This window comes from Sceloporus occidentalis, unplaced genomic scaffold (genome assembly GCF_023333645.1).
Source record: "Sceloporus occidentalis isolate IW3139 unplaced genomic scaffold, rSceOcc1.0.p SCAF_19, whole genome shotgun sequence".
NCBI classification, from domain to species: Eukaryota; Metazoa; Chordata; class Lepidosauria; order Squamata; family Phrynosomatidae; genus Sceloporus; species Sceloporus occidentalis.
Genome location: NW_028316999.1, coordinates 8,646,603 through 8,672,186, shown reverse-complemented (window position 1 = coordinate 8,672,186; position 25,584 = coordinate 8,646,603). Strand labels below are relative to the sequence as shown.

General features: G+C 36.9%; 1 protein-coding gene across 1 annotated transcript in view; it reads left to right on the top strand.

The window, feature by feature from the left end:
* The window catches only part of LOC149302374 (lysosomal cobalamin transport escort protein LMBD1-like), a 53,228-nt gene that overhangs the window by 26,110 nt on the left and 1,534 nt on the right, over positions 1-25,584 (top strand). Inside the window, exons 8-15 of the mRNA XM_089482447.1 lie at positions 31-104; positions 5,571-5,696; positions 7,969-8,121; positions 12,242-12,306; positions 13,612-13,714; positions 16,250-16,354; positions 16,675-16,824; positions 18,740-18,818. Coding sequence (XP_089338573.1) covers positions 31-104; positions 5,571-5,696; positions 7,969-8,121; positions 12,242-12,306; positions 13,612-13,714; positions 16,250-16,354; positions 16,675-16,824; positions 18,740-18,818 — 855 coding nt within the window. The remainder of the gene's footprint in view (positions 1-30; positions 105-5,570; positions 5,697-7,968; positions 8,122-12,241; positions 12,307-13,611; positions 13,715-16,249; positions 16,355-16,674; positions 16,825-18,739; positions 18,819-25,584) is intronic.

Here is a 25,584-nt window from a genome sequence, read left to right as displayed (position 1 = left end):
TCTCAGCAGATTGTACACTTTGTATTTCAGACGGTTTGGCAGCCTTGTCATTTTCCGTTAGTTCTTTGACCTTGATAGGAATGTTGGCAGCAATCACCTACACGGTAAGCTCCATGCTTTTAGTACCATTTGCCAATCTATATTCTTAAATGCAATGCAATTTGGTTCCTGTAAAATGAATTACTGTCATTTGTTGTTATTTTTTTAGAGTTGTCGTGATTTCTAGGTTGTACAGTGCTTATTTGGGGGAGAAGAAGATGATCAATATAAAATATTTGCTGGTACAGAAAATACATTAAGAAAGCACTGCTCTAGTTTCTTGCATTATTTGTATTGAATAAAAGACTAAATCCACCCAGGTCACAGTTTGGTTCTGGGCAGATGCAAACAACAGGTTTTTTAATGAAAAAAACAACAACTTTGTGTTGTTATAACCAAGCTGTCAGCAGGATTTAGAATGGTAGGAAGAGATGCATTAGAAAAACATTAGGAAACCGAGCTCTATTACAGTGAGTGCTAGAACATGTCTTTTCAAAACTGCCACCTTTTATGGTGAATAGAGTTCTACAAATGTCTACATAAGATTACATCCTTACTTAAAGTATAATTTATCTCTGTTGAGCTATAAGATCAGCTATCTATAAATGAATCCAGTGCCTTTGGCCACTCATGGATATAAAATGATAGGAAATTATGCTATTTGTTTCATTGTTAAACGCATGATAACATTCGTTAGTGAGGGATTACCTTTTTGATATAGAACCGTGGCACCTTTGGTCTGGCCTTACATTTATAATAAGATATTTCGCCTGCTAGCCTAAAACTGGCATGGAACTCATTCCCATAACAATTACAGCCTGTTACGATAGATAATATTGATGCATCTAGGTTAACCAAAATGGCATCGCCTATCATAACTGTATTTATTTATTTTTTAATTCCCCAATGCGTCCATAAGTCCAATAACCTATCCCTTTAAACACAATAAGAATGTGTTCAGCTTCCTAATGATCTTGTAAAAATAGTGCAGCTTTGTTCTTTTTACATCATGGAAGTTCAGGTCTGTGAGTAGTCATAATATGAAAAACAAAGACGCCGCTAACAATGTATTCAGGTTCTTAGACCTTAAATGTAAGACGTTTACTCATCCCTTCCGTTTTAAGATTGTAATTAGTCCAGTTTCAATAATCTCATATTCTTATTATTGTAAAATGCATTAGTAACTCAAGTGGTAGAGAAACAAAAGATACCTTTATATACACAACTAGTTTAATTATTTTATACAATCATTACCCGTAGAATCGAATATTAAATCACTCAACACTCATCAGTTAGTTTAAATGATATGACCATGATATGACCAGAAGAAACTGCCACCTAGTTCATTTAAGTATGTCTACATTTCGTTATTTACTGGTTAAAAGAGGTATTTGCTGTTTGTGTCTTATGCCACTCTAATTATTACTGCTTTTCACATTACTTAGATATGAGATCACATTGCTGTCGATAGCTGAAACCCTATTTCTTGTGATCCTTGTGAAGTCTTTGAATATCTGCTGTTACTTTTTGCTCTGTGTGCTCTGTCTTGCTATTAAAGTAACTGTAACATTACTAATATATGCAAGATACTGAGGCCAGCTAGAGCCAAAAATGTATAATTTTGAAGCACTTCACCACCTATTGTCCATAAGAGTAGAATAAGTATTACTCTTGGTGCCACACCACCCTCTTCTGCCCACAATAGGCACCAGACATTTTAAGCACTTAAAGCCATAAAAAAATATATAATTTATCCATTTCCGGGTTTTAAGTATCCTATTATTTTTTAATTTGCCCTGCCTCTACTTTATCAATCTTTCCACTAAGGCTACTTCTCAGTAGTTTGCATCACTTATCTGCCTTTTTTCTACAGTTTTCTTGTTCAACGCATCTGCGCAAAGCTTTTGCGTAATTACCGTATTTGCTCGATTAGAAGACAAAGTTTTTTCCAGAGCAAATGCTCTGAAAAATACCCCTCGTCTTATAATCGGGGTCGTCTTATAATCAGACCTCAAATAGGTCTGACTATGAGACGACTAAGATCCAGATCCCCCGCAGCGATGCAGGGGACCTGGATCCTCCTGTGTTATGCCCCCCCAACTTACCGGTGCTTACTCCAGGCAGCGTGTAGAGCTCTAAGCAATTCTACGCAGTCGCGTAGAGCTCTACACGCTGCCCGGACTAAGCACCGGGGACTCAGAAGCACCGGTAAGTTTGGAGAAGGGAGGGGGAGGGAGTGTTAAATGGGGGGCATAAGGCATTTCTGGAGGCAGAGTGCTCTGTGAAATGCCTTTTAACCCCCTTAATGCCACTCTGCCTCCAGAAATGCCTTTTTAACCCTCTATACGCCACTCTGCCTCCTGAAATGCTTTCTACCTCCCTATATGCCTCTCATCCCCATAATATGCCTTTTAACCCCCTAAATGCCAGAGTGGCATATAGGGGTATAAGGCAATTCTGGAGGCAGAGTGGCACATAGGGGGTAAAAAGGCATATCATGGGGCACAGTGGCATTTAGAGGGTATAAGGCATTTCTGGGGCAGAGTGGCAAGCCTGGGGGCAGACGTGCATAACTGGGGGGGCCAGTTGGAAAAAAAAAAGGAAATAAAAACAAAATATTTTTTCTCAATTATAGCTTTTATTAAAAAAAAATTGTTCACATAGTTTAGATGAATTAACAATTACTGGTGGAAATTTTTTCCTATAGGGTCATCTTATATTCAGGCTTTTTCTTTTTTTCATAAATTAATATTCAGATTTTGGGGGGTCGTCTTATAATCGAGCAAATACGGTATGTACATCATAGAATGTTATTTTTTTACACTTTTGCTTCTGTGGTCATTAAAAGTTAGCACAGATAAAGTGCACTAAATTGATTCCAATATTTTTTTTTCATTTTTTTTTTTGTATTAATGAAAAACAGTATTTCTGTACAGTAAGCCAAAAGATGTTATTGCAAAAAATAAAACTGCTGATTCAACTTTGATTATTCACTAGGGGGCAGTGTTATTCAATTTATGTAGGAAACCATATTCATAAATGGATTTTCACAAGTAACTAAATAAACTAGAGGTTTTGTTATATATAATGCCTCAATATTGTTTTAATTTTGTATTTTTAATGTTGTATTGTAACAAAAATAATTCCTTATTTACATTTCCACATGTCATAATTTCTGTGGGATTTCATTTGTTTTGTTTCAATGGCTGAGATTATCATTTCACTTTAGCAAGTAGATAATTATACTTAGATTGTGGAATAATTATGAGTTCTTTAACCTTATAGATCACAAAGACTTGCATATTTCTAAATACACAGGCTGCATAACTGTTCATTATTGCTAAGCTGGCACAGGCTAGTGTGACCTCCATTGCCATGCAGTATATTCATATTTCAGTTGACAAATTGTATGCCATCAACTCTTTTGATATCCCTTTACTCCAGTTAATCTTTTCTGTCTAGAAATCCAAAATCCAATTCATCTTTTATCTGTTGTGTTATCCAGACTACACCTTTTAAGTTTTTTGCCCAAGGATTATATGAATACTCTCTGGATAACAACCGTCCTCCCCCACTCCCTGCCTTGGGATCCCTGTATTTTGTTCTTGCTATTAATATAATTTTCTTGCTATTAAGATTAGTATGTATGAAGAATAAAGCAAATAGATGTATGTTTTATTATATTCTAAGCTCGGATTTGCACAATTTTCTGACAAAGGCATTAAAGTATTTCTTAGTCTTTAATGCTACAGGATGAGGGAATGGAGTCTGATTTAATTCCAGAACACAGTCTCCAAGGTACTTTTTATTGCGTGATACATAAGTACCCTTGTCTCACGTTACTCAGGAGGGATACACGACTTAAGTTCTTTAGTGGTAATTAACATTAATAATACAAATTTTGATCATGATGTTTTAGTACGGGGGGGGGGCACGGGTAAGCATAATGGCTGTTTCTGGTGTGAAGTGGTAAATGTGCAGTCACCATGCAACCAAAGGAACATTTTTATATATTGATTATCTCAAATTTACCACTTTACACAGTGGGGTTGGTATTCTTCTTGCAATATACCTATCTAAACATAGCTGTTATGATTGTGACCATATATCTCTATTTTGGTCTTGTCACGTCATATTACAGTGTGCCAGAAGCTATGAGGGGTGTCAAGGTGTTGTCGGGCGTATTGTAACTGGTCTTTTTGTGGTATTGGCTTCTTTCTGGCACAAAGGAGCCAAACAGCTATGTGATAATAAATGGCTCCATATGATCACTAGCCTTCAATAAGACGGTCTTTTGCATGATCAGTCATATTTTCAAAATCAATGCCAACGTTTCACAATTTCTGTCAGGGTATGCAAACCTTAGCGCACAACTATATATATATATATATATATATCATGAGGGTTAACATTTTTCATTAGTGCGTTTTTTGAGATACTCCCCTAATATGTATTCCTGCTAGACTCCAAAAAGTCAATAAGAATACAAATGTGTCAGTGTTTTTTTTTTGTTTTGTTTCATCTGTATCTTTCTGACACCTTCACTACCTTGTTTTACATAATTGCAGCATTAAACGTCACAGGAAAGTGATGCATTTACAAATCTCGCAATTCTGAGGAGAACAAAATCCATGCGTATTACTGACCTTTTGTATATGGTTTGCCGTTATATATATGCTAGTGTATTTATTACCATTATGCACATAGCTTCAATGTGTGCTCTGCTGTTTTATGCTATAGTTTGCAGTTCAGGAAATCCACTAAACAATATTTACCAATCAAAAGACCACACCAGGTATTATATGCACTTTAATGCATATTAAAGCTTAGTCATCCCTTTATGTTTTGAGTGTTCTCCCTTCTTAATGCATGTGGAGATTCTGCAGAATGCCCCCATATCCATATGCCACTTTCCCTACCACTCAACCCCTTGGCTTACAGACATCTGCCATTCTGGTTTACCCAACGCCAGTTAACTTCAGCCCTGGCTCAGCAAATCCTTTGTGTACACTTATTGGCAGAACCTTCTTTTAAAGAAGAAACGGTATTTCTTGGTAATGGATTCTGCAGCTTGAGCTGTAGCTTCTTTCCTACAAGATAAAACATCCATATTACAGTATTCACAAAGTAAAATGGCAGTCTTTTTTGTGGTTAGTACTTTATCCCCTTCGTACTGCGTCTTCTCTTGAAGACCGTGTACCCATTTAAATTTCCTAGTTCCGTACACGTGATTCGCTTCAGAAGCCCTCACGTGCACGAAACTGAGGGGGATTGGCTGCCACGGATCGCTGGGGTCACCCGGTGGTCAGTAGCAGCCATCACCTAGCGATCCCAGCATTCAGAGTGACGCTGGATCGCGTATCATCAATGACGTACCTGGTACGTCCCGGTCTACTGATGACACGTGACCAGGAAGTACCAGGTACGTCCCGGTCTTGAAGGCGTTAAATATATATTTGAATGTCAAGTTGTTCATATAAACAAAGTATTTGCAGTTAAGTCAACATTTTAATTTATTCTTTTTTTTGTAGGCTTATGGAATGTCTGCGTTGCCCTTACGTTTTATTATAGGTTACAAAAGTGTGGTTTATGAACGCTTACAAAACGTGGAAGATATGGAAGAACTGAAAGTGAAAATTGAAAGAATTAGGTCAAAGGCAAGTAGAAAATATAATTTAAATTAGGCAGAACAAATACTTGAGAATAATTTGTTTTCAAACCTGTGTGTATTTGAGAAAATGTAAAACCGTGGGTATAATCCTAGTCAAATTAATCTCTGCCGTAAAAAAATGAATTAATAATTAGCTCTTTATATCTGTAACTCTGGCTCTTTGTATGGGTATTTCGATTAAAGCAATACTCATGATGAGAGCATGGAAAAATTACTGCTATAATGGCACCATAACGTGACTATAAGATGGGTTCTTATCACAAAGTTAGGCAGTCATAAGTGTCAATTATGTTTGAAGGGCCGAAAATGGAATGCAGATGAAAGTGTGATAGAAGTATACAGTTTGAAAGACGAGATTACATTTAAGGAAGGTGTAAATTTAATGTCTTCAAAGTGTTTACTTAATGCTGTTCATAATTGAATAACATTGACATGATTTTATTATTTGTTGAAAAAATATGACCAGTGAAAGTATTGGAAATTATATATATACGAAGATCCATTTTGAAAAGTTTAAAAAGTGGTCTTATCACCATAGCAATAAGTGTAACGGCCCATTGGTCGCTATAGTGATAGAATACCTTTCAAACTTTGCAAAAGAATCCTCTTTTGTACATAGCCCCTATTATGTTCCTTTCATTTTTAATTGAGAAGGGTCTGAGTATGAGTAAGATTGTTTAACCCCCACCACCTCTTTTCAATTTTTGTCACCTTTTTATAACCCAAATTTAATTTATATAGACATAAGATGCAAAACCAGATGAAGTAGTGATAAATTTCTCTATATTTTTATTAGCAAAACCATTTGTAAGCTTTTAGAGTTCTTAAAAAGGGCTGGCATATCTAATATATTATAAAGGGATATGAAACACCCCATGATTATAATAGGTATATATAAAATATAAATATAATATATATATATATATATATATATATATATATATATATATATATATATATATATGGCACTTTTTTTCATAAAAGCAAGTAATAAGCTCCAGTTTCATGAAAATACAGTAAAAACGGACAGTTGTGTTTGTACTGTAATTAACATGAGATGTTTCTTGGACAGAATCATATGTACAAAAAAAATCTTAAAACCTAGACCTACAGTAGCCAACAAAAAAATAATAATCCCCAAACCAGTTATATATTAAAAAAAGTCACTTAACTCCATTATAATTCGTTTATAAATAACAATAGACACATATTTTTCTTAATGCCTTATGCAAAAGATGGAGGACAGTGCTCTAAGCGAGAAAGAAATGTGGTAACATTTTAGGTAACGCCATATAACTAGACCAATTTCCAGTGGTTTTCCTTTGTAATGTTGAGATTTCCAGATGACTCCAGGGCAAGGAACAAACTAGGATGTGTAGAAATGTTAATTTCAAATAAACCTTTGGTAGCTGATTTAAGCCAAGCGGTGCATTGATGTTACCATTGTGGTCTTCCACAAAAGGTCATAATAAGAAAGAGTACATTATAGGAACTAGCACCAGAAAATTTATATAATGTTCTTTGTATGAGTTGATCGTTAATGTTTCTTCAAATTTAGGTCCCTAAATAACAAATTTTACTCAAAAGATAAAAATACTGCTATACCTTGTATAAGATAACAGGGAATATGTGTATAAGTTAGGGACTTTTTACTAGGCTACTTAAAATGTGATTTATAGGAAGAATTAGTGACTTTTGTGCGGAAACATTACATTTGTCCTGTCTACAGTTATCTATATACTCAAGCATTCTAGTACCATTCAGTTGTAAGGGATAGGGAAATAAATTTTGCCTGTCCAGTGTTTGAGAGAGAAATAATTTATGGTCATATATCTTTTCTTCCGTTGAGTGCTTTGTTGCCAAGATTACCACCATTAACTGGTTAAATGGCTGTATTCTGGAGTTTTACAGAGACATATTACAAAGATATATTTTCCAGTTCTAAAAAAAACCATATACACTTAATGATTTTAAAACCGTTAACACCATTTTGTTTTAGGTGATCGATATTCTTTTTGCACTTCCATTCCTTACAGCCTGTAATACCTGTGTACATTGCCTGTCTGCTCTCAATGCCACATAGCCAAGGCAGACTTTAATTACCTGTGTTATTTATGTTACATTTTGTTATTATTTTTGCTTTTATTACAATTTGAATTTTCTTCTTTAAAAAAAATCTAATGTATATGCAGTTTGTCTGCAATGTATATGATATAATTCTTGTTTTTTCATTTTTGAATATTTTTTTTTGTTTAAAGTGCAAAGATGGAAGACCATTATTAAGCATGGACAGGCATAACCTTCAGAAGCTTGAAGACAATTTGCGGACACTGAGAAAGAAGGAGGGACTTTTTGAGCTTTATGAAAAGAGCTCTTGCTCAAAATTCTGTATAGCTATGCGGCCACTGAAGGTAATAACAAGCTTTTTAAGATTCAATATAATAAACATTTATTTGCTCATCCAAATGTTAAATATTGTAAAAAAAACCCAAAAAACAAGCAACGTACATTGGAAGTGGGATAATGACGTAATGTCCTAGAAACTACACAAAAAATGTGTGTATGTATACATGTCTTACATTTTAAAACTAAACTGAAATGTAAAATTCAGTTTTCAGTTTCTTTCAAAATAGAAAAGCAAATGAGTCTGTGTATTACTTAAAGTCATAGCCTTTTTTATTTACTGTTCAAGGAGTCAAGAGGTCGACTAATCATTTTAGTAATTAGCAATCTGTTACCTTTTATACAAAACAAGCAAGTTTTCTTTCTAACCTATTTTTGTTACATTAATTTGGAAGCTTTTTGGCTGTTTTTAGCAGTATCACAGAACATGAATTGTCTTGATTTATGTTTATGGAGGTGCACTCAATATGTCCAACTACTGCTTTCTTTACAGTTAAAAGGTGTGTGTTTGTGGGGTGGTCTGGTTGTGGAGCCCTACCTTCTTGAACCCATCATTTCCTCTCTACCTTAGTTGGGTACAAGGGCTACTTTTTGTGAGTCTCTAATAAGTGTTTGGGCCCAGGACAGCTTTCTTCTTTCAGTCTTGCTAATAAAAATATTTCACTGATTTTTATGACATGGACTTTGGAAACGGTTGCACTAGCTGCCATTTCACTGCAACTTAACTTTCCAAAATGCTCCGTAATAATTAATTGCATATTTCAAATGTGCAGCTGTTCTCTTTTCATATTAAGGCTGGAAATATAATTCTTGACATTTTTTTGTGTTTATTAGATAACTGTTTTTCAGTGAAATCGTCCAGATGCTCTTACAAAAACATGCAAGAAATAGCACACATTGTAGAGCAGGATTCATAAATAAAATATATGGATTCAAGATGTTTTACTTATTTATTTCTCCGCTATGGGGTTTTTCTGCAGTGCTGCTTTCATATTGGGCGATAACTATTGGATGGAGCATAGGCAAGCTTATATCAGTATAATGGATTTTAAGGGTTTTTTTGACTTCTCAGAAACATCTTGCAAGTCTGTTGCTATTATGCAAGATGAACTTGTCTCTGGATAATACAAACAAACCAAACACTAGTTGGATTGCCTTTTCCAACTAGTACTTTTCTCTTTCTCATTGAGATCTGTTCAAGAGGAGTTTCTCTTGCAAGAAAGGACTGACTTTGCAAAATGTATCGTTAAATGATGCTTTCATTAAATATGCATGGTTATGTGATTAGCCCATCTTGGAGGAAAACACTAGTTTTGGCCATTTATCATGCATAGTCAGCAAATTAAGATATTAAACTTACCTGCATGCTCCTAATTTAGTGAAAATATGTCATATATATATATATTAGGGCTGCAACTAACTATTATTTTCATAATCGATTAGTTGGCCGATTATTTTTTCGATTAATCGGATAAAAAAATTAATGTACGTTTTTCATTTATTTAAAATAATTTAATAAACAAATGATGTTAAATACAAACCCAGAATAAAAAAAAAAAATGCATTTCTTGTCTTTATTTCCCAACCAGCCCCCCCACTTTATGCACATTTGAGCCCAGACATACCACGCTGCCTCCCACATATGCCACGCTGCCTCCCACATATGCCACGCTGCCTCCCACATATGCCACGCTGCCTCCCACATATGCCACTCCACGCTGCCTCCCACATATACCACGCTGCCTCCCACATATTCCACTCCACGCTGCCTCTCACATATACCACTCCACTCTGCCCCCACATATGCCACTGTGCCTGATATGCCTTATACCCCCTGATACACCACTCCATCCTCCCCAGACATGCCACGCTGCCCTCCCCACATATGCCTTATATACCGTATATGCCTTATACCCCCAGATATGTCACTCCATCCTCCCCAGATATGCCTTATACCCCCCAGATATCTCATAGTCCCCTCAGAGTCACAGACCTGTTCACAGCACACTGACACCATACTTTTATAAATAAGTACTGGGTTAATCTTCACTGCCCCCAGGATTTAGATTCCCCTTAGTTTGCCCCCCCTTTATCTCTAACTGCGCCTTAAGTTAACTTTATTAAATTAATTAAATTAACCCTCAGTCCTCATCATTAAATTAACACTAAACACCCCATTAACCATAACTACACCTAAATTAACTCTAAATACCCCATTAACCACAACTGCCTCAAATTAACCCCAAACACCCCATTAACCACAGCTGCTCCTATATTAACCCTAAACACCCCATTAACCATAACTGCCCCTAAATTAACCCTAAACACCCCATTAACCATAGCTGCCCCTAAATTAACCCTAAACACCCCATTAACCATAGCTGCCCCTAAACACCCCATTAACCATAACTGCCCCTAAATTAACCCCCACCTCCCCTAACTTTCAGCAGCCCAAATATTAATGTTATACTTACAGTTAGATGAGTGTCACAGCCATGTGGTTCTGGCCTTCTGGGAGAAGGAAGGGGGCGGGGCCAGTTGTCACAGTGATTACAGGGAGGGGCTGGTAAGTAGGAGCTGCTGCTGTGAGTCAGACTAAACGGATTATATAACGAGGGGTATTTTTCAGAGCGTTTGCTCTGAAAAACCCTCATTTTATAATCGATAAAAATCGATTCAACTAATCGATAATGAAATTCGTTGGCAACGATTTTCATTATCGATTATTATCGATTTTATCGATTAGTTGTTGCAGCCCTAATATATATATATATATATATATCTGCATAATGATTTACTTCACAGACACAGTGGGCTGTTTCCATAAAGCTAACATGAATCAGTTAAATAAATTAATGCTTTACACTGAAGCATGCCTGTTCATTTGTGTGTATGTGCGTGTGTGTATATCCTTGATACAGGTCTCCCTGGAGGGACACAGACATAATTTTTTTATGTGAATCGAATATTCTGTATTATTTATACAAGACCCATGAGTGCTGTGAATTATTGGTGGAAATATAAATATTTATTTATATAATAGTAAGCATTATTAAACACTCATCTACATCCAGCATGCAAGCCAGAAGACTTGCTTTTCCCACAGAACTTGTATTTCATGTGACAACACTGAAGAAATGACACTCTGCTACAATGTAAAGTAGTGAGTGTACAGCCTGTATAACAGTGTAAATTTGCCGTCCTCCCCCCCCAAAAAAAACCAACTCAACACACAGCCGTTAATGTCTGAACCTTGGCAACAAAAGTGAGTACACCCCCAAGTGGAAATGTCCAAATTGGGCCCAAAGTGTCAATATTTTGTGTGGCCACCATTATTTTCCAGCACTGCCTTAATCCTCTTGGGCATGGAGTTCACCAGAGCTTCACAGGTTGCCACTGGAGTCCTCTTCCACTCCTCCATGACAACATCATGGAGCTGGTGGATGTTAGAGACCTTGCGCTGAGCATGTGCACTTAACTTCTTTGGTCGACCAATGGCGAGGCCTGTTCTGAGTGGAACCTGTCCAGTGAAACCGCTGTATGGTCTTGCCCACCGTGTTGCAGCTCAGTTTCAGGGTCTTGGCAATATACTTATAGCCTAGGCCATCTTTATGTAGCGCAACCATTCTTTTTTTCAGATCCTCAGAGAGTTCTTTGCCATGAGGTGCCATGTTGAACTTCCAGTAACCAGTGTGAGAGCGATAACACACCTGCTCCCCATTCACACCTGAGACCTTGTAACACTAACGAGTCACATGACACCGGGGAGGGGAAATGGCTAATTAGCCCAATTTAGACATTTCCACTTAGCAGTGTACTCTTTTGTTGCCAAGGTTTAGACATTAATGGCTGTGTGTTGAGTTATTTTGAGGGGACAGCAAATTTACACTGTTATACAGGCTGTACACTCACTACTTTACATTGTAGCAGAGTGTCATTTCTTCAGTGTTATCACATGAAAAGATAAAATATTTACAAAAATGTGAGGGGTGTACTCACTTTTGTTAGGTACTGTGTGTAAAATATATATATATATATACAGCTTTTACTTCCATTTTTCTAGAGTAACTGTGGAGATGTACAGTTTAAGTAATTTAACATTTTTGTATGGCCTTTTTTTTTTTTCAGATTGTTTGGGGAATCTTCATAATCTTATTGGCATTTCTGTTTGTGACATCCCTTTTCCTTACAAAGTAAGTTATAATATAATTGGCTCTAGATGAAGAGGCCAAAAACGAGATGCTCTGAGGTTTAGATGTACCGAAAGGACATATTTCTACATTGAGAAAGGTGGAGGTTTTGTCGAAGCATGTGCCAGTAGAAATGGTATAAAATTAACAAAACTGTAAGATCCAGCTGTCTAATTAAAATTAAAAAGGATTTCAGTCTAATTTATTCAGGCAATTGGTTCAACCTGCAGTCAGTGAAAACACTGTAAATCATTAATTTAATTGATTATTTAGGAGTTAAGATAATGTATGTCTTGTATATAGAATGTTTTAACTAACATGCATTTGTTAGCATCTTATAGACAGATTTGTAGGGTTAATTCTGATTAATGTATTGTTTCTATTTTTAGTGTAGTAATTGGGCCATACTAGCCATTGTCCAAACATTATTTTATTGATGATACAAAGACCAATTTTAAACACATGAAATATATTTACTTGTATATATTTTGCTTTGGCTATGCAGTTCATAGCTAAATTTTAGGCTTAAATGGTTAGCTCAACTTACTCAGCTTAACGCTTTTAAAACAAAATTCAGCAATAAAAATATTACTCCTAGTACTGTTCGATGCCCAAACCTTTCCCAGAAATAATTATTTAGAAATGTTAAAATTGCAGGGAATACTTAATTGTTATGTGACACAAAACCAGGCACCAAGCTTTAGATGTAGAAATGTAGAAGTAAAAATGTGTCTTAAAAAATTGTTTTAAGTTGGTATTATGCGTCTTTAATATGAGATGAATAATGGTGTATATGAAGCTTGAATGAAATCTTAATCGAACAAAAACTTTGAGAGGTAAATGTAAGCCACCGAAAGCCATGATTAAGCAGCAAGGTAATTTGGTTGTCTTTGGGAATAAAAAGGTTATTTAACACCTACACTTTATAAAAGGCATCTATTTTAGATGGCGGCACTCCATCTAACCTCATTTGGCAGAAAGGAAATACCATCTGTAGTTAACATGTTAAGCCAAAAAATGCTAAATGTTAAATCAAAAACAATTTTAATCTGGTTTATTATTGTGGATCTATTTAAATTGAGTTTAGGCATCTTTTTTATGTAGAAAGGTTTGAATCGGTTCCATATTCTGGTGTAGACTGACTTGCCTAGGGTGGCAGGCCCGGTGGGGAATGGGGGAGTCTTTGTCGCACCACTGTTCTGCCTTAAAGGTGGAGCGAGTTTGACTGTGTACTTGTATGACCAGGTAGAACATATATGCTGCCTGAATTTTACTGTTACCGTTACAAATTTGTTTGCTCTTTTACAGCTTAGATAAAGCCCTCCACTCTGCTGGCTTCAATACTGGATTCATAATCTTTGGGACCAATTTAAGCAATCCTATGAACGCTCTGCTCCCTGTTCTGCAGAAGGTTAGTGCAGTTAAAACGCAAAAGTATTCAGTCTCAATTAGGTTTGTTCAGTAAAGAAGGTCTTTGTAGGAGAATTGCAGTTTCAACTAACTTACTTCACTATACATTATAAAGGGCAAACTCAAATGAACTTTTCCTTCAAGCGTAGACCAAACTGATCATGTAAAACGCTTAGCTGAATAAGGGAGGTGATTTTTGATCATGCTCATTTAACTGAACAGGGCCAGCCAAGCTCTTCCTGTAGGAGACATTTGCTTGGGTTTAACCCAACGGGTGGTACTGTAAGGTATTTTGGTGAAGATTTCTTTATTTGAATAATGTTACAACTGATGTTCCTAAAATATGTTAAGCCATGTTATTATGTTTTTATGACTGCTCTACAGTCTAGTTTTCCCTAAAAATGGAGTGATAAACATGAATGCCTTAATCTTTAGAACCCCCAAATTCATGTGTATTTACAATGCTTACAGATTAAAATAAGTCATATTTATGTATAAAAAGCCCTCCTTATTTGTGTATTATTATAGGATTTACATAATTTATCCCCATTAGTTCTCCCCTTTTTTTAAGTTACTGTTGCACTTCATTGGGGGCTGATTGTCTCTGGTAACCTATTCTAAGGAGTCCAGGAAACAAAAAAGAAAGAAAAAATGTAAATTTAAGTTTGGCCACCTTTTGATAGAAATCTATACTTGATGCATTTAACCAAAACAAAATCTGTACAGTTACTTACAGACGGAAAAGCAAAATAATGTCTAAAAAATGTGGTTTTAATAAGATAATTTAGTAATGATAAAAAGGCATGATTTTCTTTTTGTTGTCGGATACACCTGGGTTGCAGAAGAGCTTCTTCAAAAAAAATTATGCCATGAAGTGTTACCAGGATAAATATACCAACATAAATATTTCCCAATGTCTATTTTCTGATTTGTGTTGTCTAAAGTAGCTTTAACAGGCATGGCTGAAACAGAGAATAAAGGTTTTTGCTACAGCCCCAGCATAATAGCAAAGCAACGTCAAAACTGGCTTCCTGATGATAGAAATTGCATACGGAGATACAGACATTTCATTCCCTAGGGACATTCAGGCAGAGTGCAAGATGGCTAAATGCAGAAAACTATAAATCAGTTTGGGAAAATAATATATCTTATATGATATTGCTTATTAAATATTAAATGGTAGTTTCACAGATATACTTTTATGGAGAATTTTTTTTTCTTTATGTTTTGGAAAATTGGTGTCAGTGAGGAGACAGGATTATCATGTACATATGTATTCAAGGTCATTTATGTCTATTGGTATTTTTATACTGTCAAGGACGTTAGGGGGAATTAAAATTCAAGATCAGTTTAGTGACATGTTGTTTTTTAAGAATAACAGCAGTAAAGTTCTGGAATTCCTTGCCAAATTAGGTAGGATTCAATGCCGGAGGTACATCCATCAAGAGTTATTGGATGTTAATCTTTCCGCAGGCTGCAGAGGTCACCAGCAATGACTTCAAACCATCATTGGTGATTTGGATGACGCCATTAAAAAATACACTTGTCTAGCAAAAACTAAAATCCAACTTTGTAATTTAGTACAATTTAAAGGGCCAGCAATGAATGCATCTTAAAATACAAAAATCTATGAAGATGTAATTCAGCGGCTGCACGTTCTGTATATGTGCAGGTGGATTTGTGAGACCCCCCTGGAACTCTCAATTGAACTAGCTGGCTAGGAGTATCTCATACATGCGTATTGGTTATCTGAGATGCTTTTGATGAAAAAACAAATTCTGCAAGGAAAATAAATGGATAACTTAACCTGGCTGGATTTGATCTATTAAGAAGAATAAAAACAATTTGTCTTTAGCCTTTGCAAGAAAATTTGTATGTCATATACAAATCATATGCAAATACAAATATTTTCTCTCTCTTTAGATTGTAAGGTGATAATTTGTTTAACCCTTTTTAAGTATACTTAGCTTGTGATACACCATGACATAACTTAGTCTAGTGCATATTCCACGGTGCCCAAATCTTCACTCACAAAGCTTACTATACATCGTGTCCATCCTAAGTGAACTCTTGCTACAGAAAGAGCTTGGCTGGCCCTGTATATTGCCTAGTGAAATCAGTGAGATTTCTTTAAAGTCGCCTAACTGATTGTGCCTATGCATTATGCAGTGCGAACTCGGCCTTCTTTGAAGGAAAAGCCTACTGGAGGATCACCCTTAATCAAGGACAAGGAATTCATACTGTCGAAACCACAACTCTTTTGCAAAATTTCTTGCCAATTCTGTTTAGTGAATTAACTCCATTATCCACTATAGGGTTTTTAAGTTTGAGTTAGAAATATCCTATTGAGATAGCATACATTCACTCTGAAATGTTTAAAAATGATAGTGATAGGTTTTGATGTATACTAGCCACTAATGTACTTACTATATTTGCTTACCATCATCAAAATGTTAACATTAAGCATTGTATACCCCATGTTGAATGTGACATCTAATGTAATAAACTATCTTTATTGTTTTTTTTGTTTTTTTAGGTTTTTCCTCTAGATTACTTCTTTATTGCTGCAGTCACCATGTATTTGGTCTTTAGTTCAATGGCTGGAATAAGGAACATGGGAATATGGTTCTTCTGGATAAGGGTAAAGATTGTATTAGTTAAAGAATTTTCTTGCTGCATGAAGAATACATATTGTTAATTCAGGCATGGTAGCTTGGAAAACTTGGTTGTGTCTTGTGCATATGCCCTACTTGTGTATTAGAAAATGTGCTGTTGCTTTGCATGAGATTTACATACAGAGCAGTTAGTGTAGTGGTGGAAGTGAAACAACTTAAAGAAGCGGTGATATTACAGGCCTGATTCAAAAATGTCATGATCCCATGTTGGGTGCCATATAAGCCAATACCAGTCTTCTGTGATAATTCTCTAATTACATTTTATTATTTACATTTGTTTGGATAGTTGTACAAGATAAAAAGAGGCCGAACACGACCACAAGCTCTTCTGTTTCTCAGCATGATCCTTCTGCTTATTGTTCTGTACACAAGTTACATGACTTATAGCCTTGCACCTCAGTATGTGATGTATGGAAACCAAAGATACCTGGCGAAGGTAAATTTTTATTTGTTTTCCACCAAAATTGCCCACACCGAAATGTACATGGGACACAAATACTATGCCCTTTCCAATGAGTTGAGGACGAGTAGATTTCCAACACTCCCTATATATCAGCTGCTAAGTGTAATGTATATATGTATATCAATCAAAAAAAACGTTTTTATATTTCATATAGGGCTGCAACTAACGATTATTTTAATAATCGATTAGTTGGCCGATTTATTTTTTCGATTAATCGGATAAAAAAATTTACACTTTCATCTCTTTATCACAATGGCCTCTCTCTATTCACCTTCTTATTTTACTGACATAATAATAAAAGCTACAAGAACCCAAACACAGTGTTTCTCAAACTAGGTCTTAATACAAAGTTATTAGTAAATATTAATTCATATGTTAACTATTTTTCATATTTAATAAAAACTATGAGAAAAAAGCCTTGTTTAATTTTTTTATTTACCAAACTGCCCCCGGTTATGCACATATGACCCCCAGCTTGCCACTCTGCCCCCATATATGCCTTATACCTCTTATATGCCAGTGATATGCAACTGAGCCCCCTGATATACCTTTTACCCCAGATATGTTTTATGCCCCCCTGATATGCCTAATATCGATATGCCTTATAACCCCTATATGCCCTGAAATTCATAATACCCCCCATACACCACTATAACTCACCCATACACCACTCTGGCTCCTCCCCCTCCCATACACCACTCTGGCTCCTCCCCCCTCCCATACACCACTCTGGCTCCTCCCCCTCCCATACACCACTCTGGCTCCTCCCCCTCCCATACACCACTCTGGTCCCTCCCATACACCACTCTGGCTCCTCCCCCTCCCATACACCACTCTGGCTCCTCCCCCTCCCATACTCCACTCTGCCTCCTCCCCCTCCCATACATCACTTTGGCTCCTCCCCCTCCCATACATCACTTTGCCTCCTCCCCCCTCCCATACTCCACTCTGCCTCCTCCCCCTCCCATACTCCACTCTGCCTCCTGTCAGCCATGGAGGTTCACAAGACACCAGGGAGCCGGGTAGAGAGGCAGAGTGGCGTATGGGAGGGGGAGGAGCCAGAGTGGTGTATGGGAGGGTGGCTCCCATACACCCCTCTGACTCCTCCCCCCTCCCATACACCGCTCTGCCTCTCTACCCGGCTCCGTTACTGACAGGAACTTTCACTGCAGCTTCATAGAAGCCTCAGCGTAAGTGAAGGTGAGTAACGGAGGCTGTCTGTGCGATGCAGACCCCCCACCGGCTGACAGAGAAGATGATCCTCTGTCAGCCGGTGGGGGTCTAAACGATGCGCACAGACAGCCTCCGTTACTGCCCTTCACTTACGCTGAGGCTTCTATGAAGTCAGTAACGGAGCCGGGTAGAGAGGCAGAGTGATGTATGGGAGGGGGGAGGAGTCAGAGGGGTGTATGGGAGGGGGAGAGAGACGGAAGTGAGAGACCGGCCGACAGTGAGGGGAATCCAGGTCCCCTGCAGCGTTGCGGGGGATATGGATTCTAGTGTTATAATCCGATCTCTGTTTGAGGTCGGATTATAATTTTTATAATCGATAAAAATCGATTCGATTAATCGATAATGAAAATCGTTGACAACGATTTTCATTATCGATTATTATCGATTTTATCGATTAGTTGTTTCAGCCCTAATTTCATAGTTGGTTTTTAACTTAGTTTGAAAGTTGTACTACTAATAGCATTTGATTTATATATTTTTTTTAAACTTTTTAAAATACTTTTTTTTTTTTTAAATATAAATGTAAGTGTTTTACAGTAGATACTATGATCTCTGACCAATAAAACTGAGTGGTATACTGTATTCAAGGAATTGTCTCCCAATTATTTTCCACTGCGGGTTCTTAATGTATATCTGTCTTTTTTCTTCTTCCCAGACCAATGATACACAGCAGGATGGTAATGGAAATTATACAACCTTTGTTTCCAAGGAATGCAGCACTGATGCCCCACAAGGTAAGTGGCAAATAGCATAAAATATGAAAGCTCTCTAAACACCTTTTTTAATAGGTATTCAGAATTTGTGGCAATACTTTAAACTGTAAATGTGATTGATTAGGTTGTCAAAAAGTACTGCCAGAGCAGAGCCTTCTTCTCCTTCTGTACAAGAATGTCTTAACATGTGTTAATGTTATTGTCAATTTTGTATATTGTCAGTCGTAATGTTATTGATTTCCACTCTCTTCCTATTGTAATAATGCTCCAGAATCTGCTGGCACTCTATAAATAAAATGTAATGTAAAAAACATTCTAACACAATGTTAAATATGCTATGTTACTTCATCATTTAGCCTGAAAGTGCAGTTTCAATTATTGAGATTCTCAGAGTACAACATCTCCCACTTCACGCTATGGCAGGAAAGAAATGTCCAGGTTTTCGCCTACGTGTGACAATCTCATCTTCTTTGTTCAGAAGAACTAATATGCACATTTTGTGAGACCTCAACACCTCTCTTTTTCTGGATGTGTGATCTCTTTAGCTTTTGTGTAAATTCAGTGCCTTATTTCATGGTACATAAAATGCATTCAAAACACTCATTCATTATTTGGCAACTGTGCTGTGATGTCAAAAAGCAATCTAGTTCTTGTAAATATAATGAATACTAGGGATGCTAGTGATATATCGGTGGCCGAAATGTATTGGCCGAAAAGGGCATTATTGACAAAATGCCGAAATAAAATAATCGTCTGCTCTGTTCCTTCTTCCCCGGGGGTGGGACAAGAGAAGTTGTTAGCCAGACATGGCCCCTGATGCCGATTGCGGTGTTGCTGAATGCCTCGACGTCAAGGCATTACAGCGACACCGTTTGGGTGCAGAAAGCGAACGTAGATCACTTTCTGCACCCGTTTGAAATAATGACGGTCCTGGCACGTCAATTGTCATTAACCCTTTGTTTTCAGGTGACGTGCCCGGACCGTCAATTGTCATTAAGGGGTTAAGGACCAGGCGGTCCTCGTGTTTAGATGTCATTTTCTCCTCACCCATTTAGTGTACCCACGCAAGTTATATATTTGGGTTTTTTGAGCACAAGAAGGGCTTTCTTCAGATATCCTATAAAAAAAAAAATATGATGAAAAATTAAAAAAAAAACACTTTCTCACTTTTATTTGACAAATCTTTTACTCTTCCAAAAAAAGCTAATGAAAAAACCTGCTAAAAAAATAGATTCTACTATTTGTCCTGACTTTAGAAATACCCAATGTTTTTATGGTTTTTTTTGCTTTTTTCTGAAAGTTATTGGGCAATAATTACAAGTAGCGTTTTGCTATTTCAAAACCATTTTTTCCCCCAATCTGGTAATTCTGCCTCATGTGCCATTTCGGGTATCTTTAAAGCTGACCAATGCAATTTACCCCATCAAACCGTATATTTTTGAAAACTAGACACCTCGAGGTATTTTAACCCTTTCCATGCACTGATTCTACTACCACCATTTGTCAAACTTTGTGGTAGTAGTTTATTTTGTGTTTTGGTTTTTTTTATCACAAAAATTGCGCTTCAGGTATGGATTTACAGCTCCTGGTGTTTGTCACTTTCAAACATCAACATCTCCCGAGTACAGTGATACCCCCCATGCATGGGTTTGTCGGGTTGTTTAGGAGGTAAGATGCCACATTTAGGAAGTGCGCTTTTTAACTTGGAACTTTTACATCTGGTCCTACTGCCCCCATGTCCTAATAGGGCCATCTTTGAAGCCGGCTAATTCAATTTACGCCATCAAACCATATATTTTTTAAAACTAGACAGCAAGGTATTTCAAATGCTAGTATTTTAACCCTTTCCATGCATGAGATTCTACCACCTGCTTTTGCCAAAGTTTGCGGTAGTAATTTATTTTCACACAAATTGTACTTCAGGTATAAATTTATAGCTCCAGGTATACGTCACTATCAAACAACACCCCAATGTGTGTTCAGCAACATCTCCCAAGTACAGTGATACCACTTTTTTTTCCCAATTTTGGTCAGTCTGTGCCTATGCCCTATCTTTGACCCTGGCCACTCCAATTTACCCCATCAAACCATTCATTTTTTAAGTTAGACACCCCTTTTTATTTTATTATTTTTGGACTTTTTTTTACATTTGGCTGAAACTGGATGGTTCCTCTGATGACATCATTGCATAATTATTTTTAAATGTTACCACTATATATTTACAAATCACATTGTGATTAGAAAGCTGGGTTTCATTGACTTGCATGGTTTCAGCCTGCAAGTGGAGACCCTCTAGCAAACTTTCTCAACTTTGTTATTTTTTTTAAAGTTGATCCCCTCCTAAACTCTTTTAAAACGGGTTTCCGCCGTCATACAGTGTATGGCGGATGTTGACGCCCTGGGAGGGGCCAGACATGGCCCCTGATGCAGATCTCAGTGTTGCTGAATGCCTCAACATTGAGGCATTACAGCAACACCGTTTAATCGAAGAAAGTGATCGTAGATCACTTTGTAAGCTTGTTTAATGAAATGACATGCTAAGCACGTCATTCGTCGTTACCTGACCGTTTGTGTTGGACGTGCCCGGGCCGTCGTTGGGCATTAAGGGATTAAATCCTTCTATTACTATTTAAATCCCAGGAATAATAGATGGATCAACTCTTACCTCAGCTCTTTCATTTGGAAAGACTAGAAGTCACTAATAAGCCTGGCAAAATTAATCTCCCTGACGTGGAGCAATATAATCAAGTGGCATTTCTAGGTTATGCAATGGATTAGGCCGTCTGATTTACTGATCATGTTCTGAATCAGCAGTTACTCTCACAGGTGAATATAGTTGGCTTATTCCCCACACAGTATAACATCCCGATCAAATTGTAGATAACCCATCGTTGCCTGGAAGAAGACTAGTCTGAACTTGTCTTGGAGGTACTCGATGTTTCTCCCACTGATCCACAATCCAAGTTTTGGGAAGGCAGATACGATCACTTAACTTGCTTTATTCATGTATTTTATGATAAAAACTTTCATAGCATTATATAGCTACTTTATGAAATTTATCGGTTGAAACATGTATTTTCTTTGGAAACACCTAATAAAAACATTGAACAATTACTGGTATTAAAAATAGAACTTTTGATGTAGGCATATGTTTGTATATATGCGTTTGTTTGACCTTGTGTTCTGGGGAAGTGGTAATGAAGGTAAAAAGTGAATTGATGATATTCATATCTACTGTATGTGTTCTGGGAAGGTGCACCTGTACTCATGTAATGTGTAAGAGAGAACAGAAGTTAAAGCTAGCGCCATAGCTATATGTGTTTATTGCTATTAAGATATATAATAAGATGTGATTTCATGTTTGATGAAAAAAACATATGGGGAGGTGGGTAGTTTGAAATCTGAATGTGGACAATAACCCTGTGGTCCAGACAACACCAGGGTACTTACAAATGCTAGATTTTTTAAATATTTCACGTTAATAATTTTGCTTGCTTGGTTTTTTACAACTTTTTTTTTTTTTTTTTTTACTAAGCGGTCTTCTTTTTCAGAAAGGTCAGTATACCTGAATATTGCTCGGATCCCCAAAGACACATGCTGTTCTAATTAAAACACATTGTTAGCAAATCTCATTCTGTAATCTCTTTGAAAATCAAATGCAAGAGTAATTGCATGATAATACTGAAAACCTGTATAGCAAGCATAGAGTATGCACAGTTGTGTTTGTAGCAGGCATGCCTAAATTGGCCTCTGTAAATAAGCCATACTCAAAAAGCAAATGCTGTAATTACAAAGGTTTTCCTGCAGTTTTCTTACACAGACTGTGTGCCCCATCTGTTCTTTCTCTGAACAATTGCTTCATCAAATACTTTACTGGGCAGAAATCCAACTGACCGAGTCTTACAACCAGCAAGAAATTTATGATAAACCCCAGTGACACAGTCCTCAGGTCATCACTTCTCCAGTGTCCTGGAAACCCTGTTAGACAAGGTCAGAGTAAATGCTTTATTAGCTAAGAATGCCCTTTATGTGGGAAATAATACTCTGTGCCAAGAACTATCAGCAAGGGCACAGCGGTAGGAACACACTAGACATTTTATCATTTAGTAATCTATTCAAGCTGAGTAATTGTATAAGAAATGTTAAATATGGCTGAAATTGCCGCCAATAATATGATGCAATTGCAGGCATCTTTTGAGAACTTTCTTAGTATGGTAGTCTTTTATTTTCAGAACTGCAATAGACTGCAGTTTAATGTTTTGTATGAACTTTGTGCCAGTTGGTTTTATCCATGCCATGTTAAATATTGGGCAATCCAATATCAGATAGCCTACCTCATGGGTGAGAAATTATTCCTTGATGCCATATCTTTGGTGAACCCTTTCACTTAAACTATACTGGTCAGGTTCTGCATTATGTGCTAATTGGTATTTCAGGTTAACATAGGTTTTAGTCTTAAAGGACACATAACTGATTATCAACAACTGTTACTGTCTACTCCACTCTAAACAGTGTTTTCTGTAATAAATAACAGATAATAAAAGACACATAATAAAAGTGCACAAGCCTGGGCATTGGCAAACAGGGTGCAAAAAAGGTGACTGGAAAATAAATATAGATGAAGTATTTGTTTTATTTGAACAGACATAATGATGAAACATTTTAACACTATATGAAACAGGCTTTCTCGCTGGAATATCTCACTGTTGTGCAGAGGCGTATCTAGGGTATGGCTCCTGCCATAGGGGCCATTTGAAAGGGGCGCCAATGAGCGGCTTTTCAACTGCTCGGCGCCCCTCGTTCTCCCCCGCAGAGAGAAGGGTTAGAAAGAGTGGATTAATGTGTGCATGCATTGAGTGAATGAGGGAAAGCATGAGTTAATATGTGAATGTATTGTCTTAATGAGGGAGAGCATGAGTTAGTGTGGATGAATTGTCTGAATGAGGGAGAGCATGGGTTAATGTGTGGATGAGTTGTCTGAATGGAAGTGTGAATTAGTGAGTGACTGTAAAAGTGTTTGTGTGTATCATAGATGTATAATTGTGGAAGGGCAAAGATGGCACTAGCAGGAGGTTTGAGTCTTGGGGACCAAGATGGCACAGGCAGGGTGTATATGGGACAAAGATGGCACAGGCCGGACATTCAAGCATATAAGACACATATCCCTTTTTCAATCTAGTATAAGGCAGACTGGCCGTCAATCTCCTATCTTCAAGACAATACAATGCAATGTACCAGTGGCTTGGTTTGCCTGTTTTCAATTAGCTAGCTACGTTGTGACTGTGGCAAAAAACCCTTTCATTGGACTGAACTAGCCCCTTGGCCACTCATATTATTTGACAGAGGCTGGGCATACTCTACTTATTATTTATAAGCAGTACCAATCACTTTATTTGTCCTCAGGCATTCAATTCTAGACACAGTGGTTTTCTGACCCGGGCAATTTGTAAAAGCTACGCTACGGGCTAATATAGCGTTGACATCCTTGATTTTATGGAAATGGCCTATAAAATTATTCATAATGTGTACTGCATACCAAAACAGCAAGCCACTTACGTCCTAATAGCTATTGTCCATGTTGTCCAAAGCTTTTGGAGAAAGGTTTTTAGGCTTGCCATATTGGGTCTTGCTTCATCCACTACAGTAGTTGGGAAGACTTCTCGCTCTTTTGAACAATAAACTATTTCATGCCTTCTGCTTGGACTGGTTGGAATACAAGCTAAAGAGCTAAACATACATTTTTAATATTTTATTTTTTTTTTAATTTTTTTTTTTGTGGCCTGTACATGGGAACCATAGAGAATATTACTTGCCTGCAGACCAAAAGAGCATTCCGATATACATTTTGGTATTGAAGAGCCATTGTAAAAGGGGGTGATTCAACAGGATTTCTATGACCTGACAAGAAGGCACCTGATCTGTTTTGGGAATAGCTGGGGACAATAACCTTGGGGGAAATTGGTTGTATTGGATAAATTAGTTGCCCTAAAAAGGTTCATTTTATGGTCTTGATCTGTTTACTTCTTTATATTTCACCTGAGTTTAGACACAAGGGGAACTTAAATGCTACCGGGATGTCACTATATGATTGTCCCTGGCTTGTGATATTAATGAACATAAGTTGCTTGAAGAATTTATTTACTCAAAGAAATACAGAGAACTATGTATGTTTTACATAACTGTGACCAGGAATATCTCTGAAAAAGGACTTCACTCCGTAATTGGGTGTTATATCTGTTTTGTAAATGTTTTTCTGGGAAATGCAATAAAGTATTGAAACTTTTATTTTTTAGTAGCCATGAGGCCTGATACTGGGCTAGTTGACAGACCCTTGGTTTGCCCCCACATGTTGCAGCTTCATGTTGTGTGTCTTGTTCCATGTTTAACTTATCAATGTAGTGTTTGGAGCAGTAAACATGTCGATTTGTTTTAGTTTTAGCTTAACAATTGTATTTTTTTCATATTTTAGTAAATATGCCTTATTGTATTATGTTATGTGTATAGACATTTCAGATTGCCTATAGGTACAGGTCAGAGAGACCTGATATTTTTGACAAAATAACTTTTATTCTAATAAATTGGATTTTAACTCATAGTGAACTACATTTCTGAAATGCAAACATCGTTTATTCAAGTGAGATTATAATAACCTTATTAGTACTCTGTTGCCCAATATTATATAAAAAATAGAATTGCAGATTCACATTTGATAAAAGTCTGGAGTTTTTTTCAAGGTTATATGTTCTCTTCTGGTGATGCAATGTTTCTTTACACAATAGTTGAATTT